Source organism: Excalfactoria chinensis, chromosome 1 (assembly GCF_039878825.1).
Source record: "Excalfactoria chinensis isolate bCotChi1 chromosome 1, bCotChi1.hap2, whole genome shotgun sequence".
In the NCBI taxonomy this organism is placed as follows: Eukaryota; Metazoa; Chordata; class Aves; order Galliformes; family Phasianidae; genus Excalfactoria; species Excalfactoria chinensis.
In genome coordinates this window covers 86533893-86547686 of record NC_092825.1, presented here as the reverse complement: position 1 = coordinate 86547686, position 13794 = coordinate 86533893, and the positions used below count along the sequence as shown (strand labels likewise).

At 36.3% G+C, this 13794-nt stretch overlaps 1 protein-coding gene across 5 annotated transcripts in view; it reads right to left on the bottom strand.

Annotated features, from left to right (window-relative positions):
• EPHA6 (EPH receptor A6) overlaps nucleotides 1-13794 on the bottom strand; it is a 463816-nt gene that overhangs the window by 123845 nt on the left and 326177 nt on the right. For 3 of the 5 annotated variants that reach the window (XM_072332800.1, XM_072332826.1, XM_072332817.1), the window contains one exon: nucleotides 4284-4446. In XM_072332800.1, coding sequence (XP_072188901.1) covers nucleotides 4284-4446 — 163 coding nt within the window. Of the gene's footprint in view, nucleotides 1-4283; nucleotides 4447-4876; nucleotides 4925-13794 lie in introns of all 5 variants that reach the window. The other 2 variants (XM_072332791.1, XM_072332808.1) reach the window with 1 other exon arrangement.

Sequence of the window (13794 nt, the reverse complement as noted above, 5' to 3'; positions counted from 1 at the left end):
TGGATTAAAAAAATAAATCACACTGTGGTTACTTTTGCCACACTCTGTTCAGCTAAAGCAGTAGCCCCCACTGCACACAGGCAAGTCTGCCCCCTAGATCCTTTCTGGGACAAGCCAAGTTCTCTGTCATATACAAATTTCTTTCCTGATGATGGGAAGACTGGTATGGAAACCACCCTCAGATTTAGAACAAACCCTGCAAAGAAGAGAATCACAGCATGGAAATACTTCACTGTCTAGCAGCAGAAAATTATTCAGTCCCTTACACATTCCTGTGGGCAACAGGGCCTCTGGGTTGATACTGTAAAAAACATTCCTTCAGAAAAAGAAAAAAAAAAGAAAGCTTTGAATCATTACATCTAAAAAACCAGCCAATCAAAAAAGAACCCACCCTGTTGAAAAAGGGCAACTGCTATGAAGGGCAATGAGGAACATAGTCATAAGCTGTAGTTACTACGCTTTGCAAAGGTGTTACATGGAAATCTCCCAGCAGCAGCCTCTTAGTTCTGACAGTGGAAGAAATCCTTCACAGCATCCATTCAACCATCCCTACTTCTTTAAAAAGACAATTTTTCTGACTTTTCTGGATAATTACATTTCCCTTTGTGAAGTACAAAAGTTACTCTTTCAGCTGTCTCTGCAGCAGGGAGAAAAGAGTTCTTTCTCCATTATCATGCTCTCCAAGTAATGACTGCCAGTTTGTTGGTCAGAAGGTTGGAGGACTTCCTAAAAAACTAATGAGCACTTCATGACTTACCTTTTCATGGCTCCTACAGAGTTGGACTTTTGGCATCACACACCACCTTTAATAACTATACTAAAACTCCCTGGTGTTCATAGTAATCATATCATAACATAGTATCATAGTATCGTGCGAGTTGGAAGGGACCTTAGAGATCATCGAGTCCAACTCCCGGGTTTCGAGCCCTCTGTATAGCGAAGTGGCACTTCTACCCCCTGCGCCACAGGGGGGATTCGAACCCGGGCCCTTCAGTGCCGCAAGCAGCACTTTATACCACTGCGCCACCGGGGGCACACGGTGAATGAAGTACCTTATTTTATCCTATAGAGCTGAAGCAGCATAGATAGAGTTTCAGTCAGTAAAGTGGAGAAAGCACGATTACACTGTCCTGCCAAAGACATTGACAGACATGTCACAACTGAAGACTCAACATTTGTTGCACTACTTTAAAGAAAAGCCTACAAGAGTGTCCACAGAAATATTGCTTTGCTGATCAGTTGTGTAAGGCAATGCCCTGTTTGAACAGCAAGTGCTTGGATCTATAAAAGAAACTAAACCAGAAGGAGGTAAGTGGTGGTATGACTGTTAATTGTATCATAAACAGGTTTCCTTTTCACACTCAGTTCAGTATCAGATTCAGTTCTGATACTATAGTTTAGAAAGGATGGTAAACCTTGGAGAGATACAAATTCTATGTTTGGATAAACTGACTTTCAGAGGGACAGAACATGCATTTTATTTATGGGAAAGACGAGAGTATCCTTAAAGAGGCCTATTCACATTTAGATGAGAAAGTCATGTCCTTATAGTATTAGACTTTTTGATTTGTCAGAAGAGGATCATGAAATCCAAGCTATAAAAACAAAATCAAGTCATGACTACAGGACAGATTTTAAATTTTAAGGGCTAAATGATAGAACTACCTGCCTCTAAATATGCTGAGTTACCCGTTGCTGGAAGTCTTCAAGTCCAGACTGTTTATTGGAGATGTTACATTTCAATCTGCTTTCATAAGCTGACTGGAAAAGCTTCAGTTACAGAGGTCTTCTTGATGTTGTGAAAGGAGTTCAAATGAATAACCATAATAATCTGATACTGCATTAAAGCTTACAATAGGCGTGCTTCCAAAATACTGCTTTGAGAAAGTAAGATATTTGGAAAGTATAAAGGTATAATTTGACTGGTCACTGAGAACTGCTTCCATGTGAAATAAGTAATGTTTACCACCATGTACTCTTCTTATTTTTTTTTCCTTTAAATTTAAAGTAATACTTACAGCTGTAACAGGCCTTTAAATGACCCTTTCAATTAAACTGAGGTATTCATCTAGCACCATTTCAAGCTGAGCTACAGAATTTCCCTCTACTCCAGCTCTGCTGATCATAAGCAAAGCCTACATTTGCTCTGCTCACATTTCCTTTCAATCACACAGTCATTTTGTTTTGTAACAAATTAAATACTTTTAGTCAGGAATGAGTCTAAGCAATAAATGTTGGTAAACAGCAAATATAAGGTATATGTTTTTACTATCAATATTCACAGTGAATACTCAGAAGTTATGAAGGCATTCAATGTTTAAGTCAAAATCTGACTTTACAATACAGACCTTTTTCTATAGAAAACTTGTCTGTCTTCCTACTGTGTAGGAGCACATCTAAAAATCAGACAATGCATCATTTATGATATGTTATAATGCAAAATCCAATGTTTCTTCAAAATGAGATTAAAATTAAAATACACGACATATGAAGTAATCAACCATTTCTTCTTCTTTTTTTTTTTTTTAAAGCACTTAATAGCTCATATTAATATTGGCGTGGCAACAGTATTCCCCAGAGAGAGAAAACTATACTTTTTTTTTTTTTTTTTCCTGAGAAAAACTCATAATAGCATCATGTAAACTACTTTAATCTATGACCTATTCTTCTGACTCAAAATGGCGGACAGAACCACATGGCCCAACTTGTCATCCTCTGCATCCAGTGAGCTTGGAGAAAAACACAACCTTCTAAATTGCCTTTTATGCTTTTCTCAGCACCATCTTTAGTCCTTTTTGTCCTTTCTCTCATAATTTTAGAGCTGAAGGAGCTCCAATACATGCAGCCCCTGGGCTCTATGACATTACGGAAGTCTATACAGATTTGAACTTCTTCAGACATCTGATACTTGGAAAGGTGAAGTAAGAATACAGTAACATCTACAATGATAATACTGGCTTAGCTGGACCCAAGTATACGGTCCTTTATTAACTGAACTAGCTCAACTTTTTGTAGATTACTGCTTTATATACTTGTTCTTATTAAAAATAAATAAATAGGATTAGCACACTACTCTAGCTAACCATGCAGCCTGACAAGGCAGTTGCATTAAGGAAAAGATATATAAGAAGATGAGGGGCTTGGTCAGCATGCATGGACTTTCATAGCTTTGAGACATTTCTACAAATAGTGCTCATGACAGAAATTAGGCAATAGTCTTCCTAATTTAGATAAGTAAGTTTCATTCGTCCACATATAACATTGGCTCATGGAGGTTTAAATACCATTTACTTCTCATAACAGTTATAACCCATTGTGCCTAAAGGCTAGTATTTTTTGCATCATGAGATGCAAACAGATACTACTAGAATTCTTTAAAGTACCCAAGTGCTTAATTCCTTATCAATCCAATTGGCTTAACAACTTAGAAAAAAATTAAAAGTCCAATTAGGCATTAAGTACTTGGAAATCTGTCCCTAACTTCTATTTCAGAAGTGTTTTAAGAAGCAATGAAAATGGAACACAAACCCATGGGTGCTCTTGAAAATACTTGTATAGTTTTGGGTCTGTACTTTAGCTTAAATAACTTGAAATCCAAAACTCTAATGAAAAACACAGTATACATAATTGGTTAATTAAAGCAATTTCATTAATGAGTGTTTTAGTGCTGATTCTACCACACTCATTTTATCTCAAATTCTTGTAAATATCTTGTTCATGGTCTCTTTGAAGGTGCAAGGCAATATGTAACATTCAAAATTGTTCCAAGTAAACCTTTTTTCATATTCTTCAAGAACTTGTGGGATTTTTGTTCTCATTGACTATAAGTAAACTTACAGGTTGAAATACATATAAAATTTTTCTTTTTTGTCATATTCTGAGAGCATTAAAAACTACAGAGAAATGACTCCATCAGTGTGTTCTAAGAACCTGCATAAAGCTGCTGGTCTTCAGTAACATGGAAACCTCACAGAGGATAATTCCAGAGGTTTAAAGGATGGCCTTCTTTAAATGAAGAATGGATCTATGGCAAACCAGGGGATCTTGCAGAAGCAAACATTCATTCACCTGCAGTTATGGACTTACATTTACGTTTGTTACTTGAGAAAAATAAATAAATCCAGAAGTGTGAGGCTAAGGCTTACTTTTTGTAATACAGCAGTAGTCACTCTGTGATAAATATATGGAATGGATTCAACCATTTAAACTCTTAATGTCTGACTATTCTGGAATTAAATGCTACTTCTATGGTATTTGATGTTTTTCCTTTCATTAAAACTTACTTTCATCTCCAGTTTCAAATTCAAACTTCTGGCTATAGCCGCTGTATCCTGCTGCCGTCCTGACTCTGATATGAAATATATACTTGGTGGCTGGCTTGAGACCTGTGATGATAACACTTGGAGCCTTGGACCTTGTGGAGGAATAGCTGAGCTGCTCATGCTCCTGAGGGACAAAAGAGGGGAGAAATGATATCAAGTTGAGTTGTACAAACTTAACAAAAATGATACAGCAAAACTGAAGCTCCAAATTCTTCTCATGAATGTAAAATGTGTTTATAAAAGAAGGTGCAGGTATGGATTTCAGTACTTTGATTTTTGTGCTACAGTCACAATGTATGATATGGCCTTGACTTAGATATCTTTTTTTTTTTCTGTCCTTAGTCTTGCATATAGACACATCACATCTCTACGACTTAGGTTAGTAATTACACTGTAGTCAAAACAATATGGAATTAGTACAAGACTACATTCACAGAAAATGACAGCTAGAATGGCAGCTAACTATTTTTGCACAATAGACACACTAGGAGGTCAGTAAGCACTAGTAAGCTTTAAAGTAAAGATGTGGGAGTATTCAAATACCCGCTACTCACTTCTACCCGCAGGTAGTGCCAAAATGCCGGCGCTATCCGTGGGTAGACCTGTGGGTAAAAGAAAATAAAAATTAACCTTTTCTTTAAAGTCTGTATACTTTTAGCATGGCTCAGCTGAATCACTGATGTTGAACTTTATTTCTCTTTCCAGGTAGCAGTAAAGTAGCCATACATGAAATTCACTTTTATACTCTGTTACGAGAGACACTGTGAAATCCTCCATCTAATTTCCTACCAGTTGATTTTGGGCATCTGCTGAGAATTCCTGATTCTCACATAGCCAGGGAATTGCTGACCAGCTGCTGTAACACAGAGATCAACCACACTGCTCGCTGCACAAAAAGGAGGTGCTAGACACATTGTTGGTGATTCATTTAAATGAGGAAATGTCTTAAAAGAGAGTCTATTTCCTGTCATTAGGTACAGGCACTCGATAAATCTGTAAGCTGTAATATTTTCTATGGTGCCTTAAGGCTATCTTTACTGTCTTACAGTAGGAGTCATACACAAACATGAACAGAACTGTCCTTGGCATATGCTTAATAACCCAACTGTAGTACCCACAGGGCACCATATAAATTTATTATAACATGCAGTATTATTAGAGTATGTATACATTAATCAAAGGATGCTTCCAGCCTATTCAGAAGGAAACAAACTTGTTCACAGAAGGTATCTAGCAAGGAAAGAATAGTCATCAATTAGATTGTTGAACTTCAAGCCTGTTCTGAACATACGTGTATTCTTTTTTTTTTTTTGCATAAAACAAACAGTAATCACAACAAGTCAATTGGAACCACAGCATAACAAAGCCACATCAGCATAGGGCAAGAGGTACATCAGTATTCCTCCAGTAGACATACAAGGAAATGGATAAGAAGATCAAATTAAAAACCAATCAAACGCACAAAAACAACTTAGCAGTCCTGTTAAGGAGAAGGAAGGTATACAACAATTACTAATATTTAAAATAATTGTATTTAATGCTTAATTAAAGTGGTGGAAATAATTTGAGAAACTAGAGTAAAAGGAAGTGTTGATTTGTTCCTAAGTCTATCAACAAATTTTGAAATCTCAAAAAATTTATATTTAAATTGAAATGTTAGGGCATCTTATGAATGGCAATTACAATTAATATACAAATACATTTAATAACTGGTTTCAGCATCAGACTTCCCCAATTAACTGAAATGATATAAACTCAATTTGAGCAAGTTAGTGTTTTTTAAGCTTTCTTTTCTGAGAAATTTCAGAAAAACTCCATTTTATTCAGACAGAAAATTAAGTTCTTAAGGTGAGGGATTTCTATTCCACTGCTTTGTTATGTGTACAATCTCCATCAACCCTCATGTGTAGAACTGTAATATAACAAACAGGACCGGAGGAAATGGCCACAAGTTGTACCATAGGAGATTTAGATTAGACATAAAAAACTTCTTCTCTCTGGTCAGGCACTGGAATTGCTGCCAAGGGAAGTGGTGGAGTCACCGCCCCTGGCAGTGTTCAAGAGGTGTCTGGATGAGGAGCTACGAGATATGGTTTAGTGGCTTGTGGTAGTAATGGTAATGGGAGGACGGTTGGACTAGATGATCTTGTAGGACCTTTCCAACCTTGTGATTCTATGATGATACTAGCCCAAGAGCTCTATGTAAGAAAGAAGATTTTTGCACAAGTTTCAAGAAAACCCTACTTGGAAGTGATCACATGCCCTATCAACCCATCTGAGCTTTTTTTTTTTTTTTTTTTAAATGTTTGGTAAATTTACTGTATCCTCTGCTTCTTAATTTCAGCAGTAGAAAGAACATTTTATCTTAAAAAAGATAGATGTTAAGTCTCAAAATAAGTCTAAAAGGATTTGGAACTGATTTCAAGAGCCAATACCAAACAGTATTTTAAATAGTATGACATTTGCAACAATGGATTTATCAAATGTTAAAGAAATCAGTAGAAAGATGTACGCGAAAGAAAAAAAATAATGTGTTCAGTAGTTCTTAGTACCCCGATCTGTAAGCATGATTCCACGTTACAGGCTCTTCAACTTCCCTTCTTTCCTTTCCACAACCTCTTATGTCATTCACCATATGGTCCAAAAAACAATGTTTAGAGTATGGGCATATGATTTGTTATAGCAAGTGAAATGGGAGAAAGCAAACCTTGCCACCTTAGTGTATTTGAGGAAAAAAAAGTTTCACTAACACGTACTCAAAGAGAAAGTTGCTCTTACTAGAGACAGAAAGATTAATAGTTGGAAACTTCACATCATTTTACACAAAGAAATCAACCAGTTTGACCTATGTTCATATAAGATGATTCTCCAAAGAGTGGATGTTCAAACTCTCCAAAGAAAGAAGAATGTATTTTCCAACTCTGATGTTTTTATCTCTCAAAGAAATTACTCTGAAATACCATTTAATAACACAGTGTTGGTAAAGACAGTTTGTTCCTACTTCATAACAAAATTTAGTGACACACAAAAAACACTTCCATGGTATTTGTCTGGATAACATTATTTCTGTCTATTTTAGGTTTATTTTAGAGTTTTTCATTTCTGTGCAAGGTTATTTCAGTGAGACAAGATGAAATACAAAAAGTAATGATAAGAATGCAACATAAAATAAGACAACAATACTATTCAAGAAAAACTACTCAGTTTAGATGTTGTAAGTACTAAATCATACTTCAAAATGAGGTGTGGAAAATGGAGTACAAAGAACAAAATGAACTACTGAGAGTAGTGTATAGAGATTCATTGTACTCAATTGACTAGCAGTCATTTATGCCAATGACAGATTTGTCTGTTTTCAACTGAAAGGAGGCTGTGGCCTTCTTCTAAAATGAGATTTACAGAATGAAGTCACAAGAACCCCATATGTATTTGAAACTAGCCAAATGACCTCAAGACACTGCTGATAGTACACTGGGTATTATCCAACTTCCTGCAGAGAAGAAAGGTGGATGAATTTATTAACCACTAGATGTTTTGGCCAGGACAATGTGGATTATCATTACGCATCAGTCACATACATATGAAGTAAAAATATACCTGAGACATCAACAATATCTGCTACATTTTATTGGGGGGGGGGGGGGGGGGGGGCACATTCACAACTCTCTTTCAATGTAGTTATTGGTATTTAGAAGTTTAAGTTTACCAGAAGAGCATTTTCCTTATTGGAAAAGATAAAATGCTCCATGAACATAACATGATCAGTAAGAATACACAGGAGTTTTGCTTCTTAAAGAAACATTAGGTAGTGGACAAGGAGTGACTTAGCAGAATTTATACTCATGTTAATTCTCCTCAATTTCAGTTTGACCCATTGAAATAACAGTACTATCAACTTGGTTTTCCAGTCATTTAGAAAGTTTTAGCTTCCATCACTTGCTAAAAAGAATACTGTCTAATACATTATTACATAGTTCTACCTACAACTTGTGACAGATCTACAGCTGGACAGGTGGAGACAGAAGTTATCAAGGATTACTTTACCACTATTCCCTTCTCACGACAATGACAAAATCTGTAGCCTACCTTGAAATTCAGAGCTTTCCACACAGAGAGATTTAGGAGCAGACAGAAAGGACTCAGAAAAGAATGACTTAATTCCATTGTGCAGAGAAGTATGAGATGGTATGTCTCATTCATGGCACCAGTAATATGCACTTACTCTTGTATGTGTTCTGGGTTCTTAAGCTGAATTTTAAACCGACAGAGTTGTGTATACTTCCCAGACATAAGTGCATACGTTTACCAGAGCCTGATTTTATGCTGGGGCAAAATGTAGACATTTACCAGCCATATTGTCATGCACTCCATTTTCCACAGAAAGGAATCATAGTTTTCTAGGCTGGGAGACACAGTGTTCTCTGTTACAGATAGACAGAACAGGAATAGGATCAATGGAAATGTAAAGGACTGCACATGTTCTGTATTTACTGATAACTGCAGAGGAACAGTATAAAATCTGCAGAATGGAAGAGTTCACTGACATAGCTGTATTTCCCACTGAACGCAGGCAGGAAGCAAACCTTTGGCCACTATATATAGCTCAGGGTTCATTTAAAAAGAGAAGTATAAGAAATGCGCTGATTCTTCACATTAGCATCAAAGCAACATTGTGATCTTTAGATGGTGTAAGGCTCACAATAAGTAGTTATGAGAATACAGGGGCTAAAGTTACAAACAAGTTAAACTGATACAACTAGTAGTCAGAATCTGATAAAACTCATATGCACTCTTCCATAAAACACTGTACATCAATCTTGAAAAAAATGTGTAATTAAAACAAATATAATGCACACAAGTGACGTCAATATTATCACACAATGTATTCTAAGGCTACCTGTATAAGTTAAAAATAGAATTATAATGAGAACTCTGGAAATGCATACTCTAATTTTTCTCCATATTTTTTCTCTATTTCTAAGGAAACTGCATTTTTCTTCTTGTATGTGCAGTTCTTATCAATGGATTCCACTCATTCTGAGCGAGTGTTCATAAAGCCATGACAGTTCAGTCTGTGCATGAATGAAAGCACTTTTCAGAATCAAGTACTTTCATGTAGTGACCACTGCACAAGTATCTGAACCCTATCTACCTTAAATTTATACTTGTCTTTATAATCAAGATATATTTTCATATCTAAATAAAATGACAGACTGACTGGAAGTTACAGTGGTGCTATTGGTCTAAAATTAGGGAAACTGATTTAATGGAGTTGCAATGTTAGAGCTTAAAAAAAAAAATAATGAAAAATTCCTGCTTTCACAGTACATCAGAATAGCTGAATCTGTGCTGTAATAAACACTTTGACTGTATAATATCATCAGATTAAATGATAGTTCTTCATTACTTGTGACTGAAGGGAACCACCTTATTAATGACTGTTATAGCATCTGGGTGATGGATTGTTATACTATCATGACATTAGTATTCTTTTCATAAGCTCAAAAAAAAAAAAAAAAGCAAATTCTCTCTGATGGCACTTAAAACTTACAGATAGATAAACCTCCACTTATAACCCCCTGTGAAAAGCCTGCTCTTTCATTTCTCCCCATCTCATTTCAAAGGAAAAAAGCTTAGAAATGAAGACTTCAAAATAAAAGCTGAAATGCTGAAATTTGGTTATTGTGCTCAACAAACCTTTAGAAGATTAATTTTACCAGTAAAATGCTGATGAAAGTTCAGGCACTTTCAGTCATACAAGATTTGACACCAGTAATATTAGACTAGGAATGAGAGACATGGCTCTCATCAAAATAATATCAGTACTTATTCTAAAAAGATAATCAAATATATTTTCCTATCCTTAAATACATATAATCAGATCTCCAGGAATTACCAATCTCTTGCAGTTTACTTTGTGCCTAGCTACAACTACCAAATGCATGTGTTCTGAAAACATCCAAGGAGACAAGTTTTTCTATCAAATGTTTACAAATAGAGAAAATCTATTTGGCTTACATCCATTTGTCCTCCAACATGAAGATTCTCTACTTATATCATAGAATCCTGATCAGCCTTTTTGGAGAACTATTACCTAACAAGAGGAAATACTAATAGAGATTCAATCTTTATGCCAAAGAGAACTGGTCTTTCTCCTGTGCATTAAAGCACGTCAAAGCTGAGTAAGTACCAAATTAAAGCAAGGAAGATTCAGAGTTCTGTGATTCAGACATTATCAATGTTTAAATAAAAGCTTGAATAATAAAAAAGAATCTTTTATGAGAACATTTGTTCACATTTTTCCACTTTCCTTGATACATCACTTTGAAGGATATACACAATGTGACCTACAGAGGAAGCATCATTATTTTTAAAGGAATGGCCATAATTCTGGAAGCCAGGAACTTTTATTAATTGTAGCTCTGGGCCATCATGAAAAGAAATGTCGAGATGTCCTACTCCTTCTTTAGTTTTCCCTTGGAAAAGCCACGATAGCACTTAATTTCCTCCAGGGTCAACTGAACTTTAAAGTTACAATATACATTAGAATGAAACAGTAGGTAATTACTAGGTATAGTCAATCTGCGATTAATCAGTTCAAAGAGAATCTGTTACAGTCAAATAACAGTGAACTATGGAATTGGTTACTACTCTTTGTGTTTTCTCAGAAAAATACAGCCCTCATTGCTTTAACTTATGAAAATTGCCTCTGATATATGCTGCATTTGTTTCCCAAAAAGCTTGTCCCCAACAGTGTCAAAAAAGCATGTTTTTTTCTTTGCAATTATTTTTATAACATGATTTCAAAATTCTTATTGCCCCTAATCATAAGTCATGTCTCATATCTTAGTTTGCTGTAGGTGAGGAGCAATCACATTGAAATCAGGAAGATTAACTATGCCTTAGAAACTCAGAATTTGTCTTTGAAAGTTCATCTTCACAATATTGTGAATGGTTTTCATTTAGAAGACTATTCTGACCTATAGCGTACCTATTAAGATGAACGTCAACAGCAATATTTGAAAGTTATTAGAGAAGAGACTCAAAGGCTTAAAAATGTGCTTCTAACATTAATTACTGTCTGATTACAGTACAATCAGCAGGATTAGGTCAAGCCTCACGGAATCACAGAAAAGTTTGGGTTGTAAGGGACATTTAACATCACCTAGTTCCAACACCCCTACTACAGGCAGGGATACCTTCCTCTAGACCAGGTTGCTCAAAGCCTCATCCAACATGGCCTTGAATGTCTCCAGGAAGGGGGCATTCACAGCCTCACTAGGCAACCTGTTCCCATGTATCACCACCCTCAGTGGTGAGATACGGTGATTGGAAAAATCACAATAGAAGGAATAAGAATAAAATTACAATAATAGGAATATGAAAAGTAACAATAATAGGAATAACAGTGAAAGGTACCATCAATCTTCTTAATAAAATCCTTTCTGAAAATGTTGTACCTTATGGTTCCAGCTGCGTAGAAAATTGGGGTAAATTTTATAAAGTGATTATAAGCTTCCGAGAATCAATCTGAATTCAGAAGGTCAGGAACAAGAAAAGGAGAATCATAAAGAAGGGCAAAAAGGATGACCCTAAGAACTATTGTCTTATCAGTATAATCTCTGTGCTGGGAGAGGTAATGGAGCAGATCCTCCTGGAAGCTATGCTAAGGCCCATGGAAGAGATGGACATGATACAGAGGAACAACACATCCATCTTCACCAAGGGCAAATCCTGCTTGACCAACCTAGCGGCCTTTTATGATGGTGTCACTGTGTCAATGGACAAGGGAAGAACCACTGATGTCAGCTATCTGGACTTCAGTAAGGCCTCCGATGTGGTATCTCACAACATTCTTATTTCCAAATTGGAAAGATATAAATTTGATTGATTAAGGTGGACTATCGAACGGATGAAGAATTGGCTTCTGGATCAAGTCCTGATAGTAGCTTTTGAGTAGATAAAGGGAAAGGGGAGCTACACGAAAGAAGGGGACAGACTCTTTAGGAGAGTCTGTGGTGATAGAACAAGGGTAAACAGCTTCAAGCTTAAAGAGGGTAGATTTAATTGCAAGGGAGTTGGACTAAATGACCTTTAAAGGTCCCTTTTAACTCTTAAGAGTGCTATGACTATGATTCTAGGATTCTAAGAGTAAAACTGACAGGAAAAGGTGGGGACACAAAATTGCAGATGACTGCAGTATTTGCTTCAGAGAGGGAACCTGCAGAATTTTCAGGCATCTGCCTTCATTTTCTCCCTTCCATTCTCAACCTCCCTAATCATTAATCTGAGATGTAACAGTCCAGAGAGCTGAAATACTAAAGAGTGCTTTACCTGTTTGGCCTTTCAATATTTTATATTCTGATTGCCTGTCAGTCAACTCATCACTTTCTCTATACATAAAGTGAAGCTGTCAACAAGAAAAGGAGAAGAGTAGATAACCAATCATAAAGAGAATGTACAAGTTAGAATACAACCAAACCTCATTTTAATAGCTTATATACCAGGAAAGGCAGGAATGAGTTAATGTGAAGTGGACCATGAAAAAGAGCATGTTAAATGAAGAAAGAGTGAGTCGACAACAGTGTTAACACTCCCTCCAGAACAATAGGGTGAGAGGTGGGGAGAGCAAAGCTGGGTGGTTAACATGGAGGGACATGCAGGAAAAGCAGATGGGAAGGCAGCAGATAGGACACTGCTGATCATACTGACATAGAGATTAAATTGAGAGGAATAAAAACAGGTCTGTGCCTTAAGTTGATAGCTGAACAGAGTGCAATCAAAATACAATACAGACAGCTGGGGTAGATAACTTGAATTGTTGGATAAGCTCAGATATTAAATTCCATCCTTCCAGTACTTACAAGCTACTCTGACAACATTTATTTTCTAATAAAAAAATGTTTACCAGTGAAAACCTTTACACCAGCGTCTCCAAGAGTTATTTCTAACTTAAGCATATAAAAAATTCCAGCCTCTCCATCTGTTCCTGAAGACCTTTTTCTCATCACTCATTCAAATTTTCTTACTACTTCAGCTCCCAAAGATACGAGCTACTTTGGATTGTTCTGTATATTTTCAGGTTTGCAAGACTTCATGTGAAAATTTTAACTGCTTTGTGTAGCAGGTACATTTATACATGTGCCCATAGGAAAACAAACAAACAAACAGTCTTAAAAAACCTTTTGAAGCAACAAGTCTTTGCAACTCCTTCTCAAGCAGATTTCATCCCTTAAGGGTGAGAGGACAGGAAGGGTGAAAGGGCTGATTTAAAGATTGGTTCTAAGATGAACTGTATACATAAATAAAATAATTTGTTCCTGGGACAGCAGATGAATGTACACTTTCCTTGTTCCCTTTGCAATAGAATATATTCCTACCTAGGCTGTAGTGCTGCCTCTCCTCTCCTCCTGCCTCCACCAGCAGCGTGCCTTATCCTGCTGCTGTCACAGACATGGCCATATCACTGCAC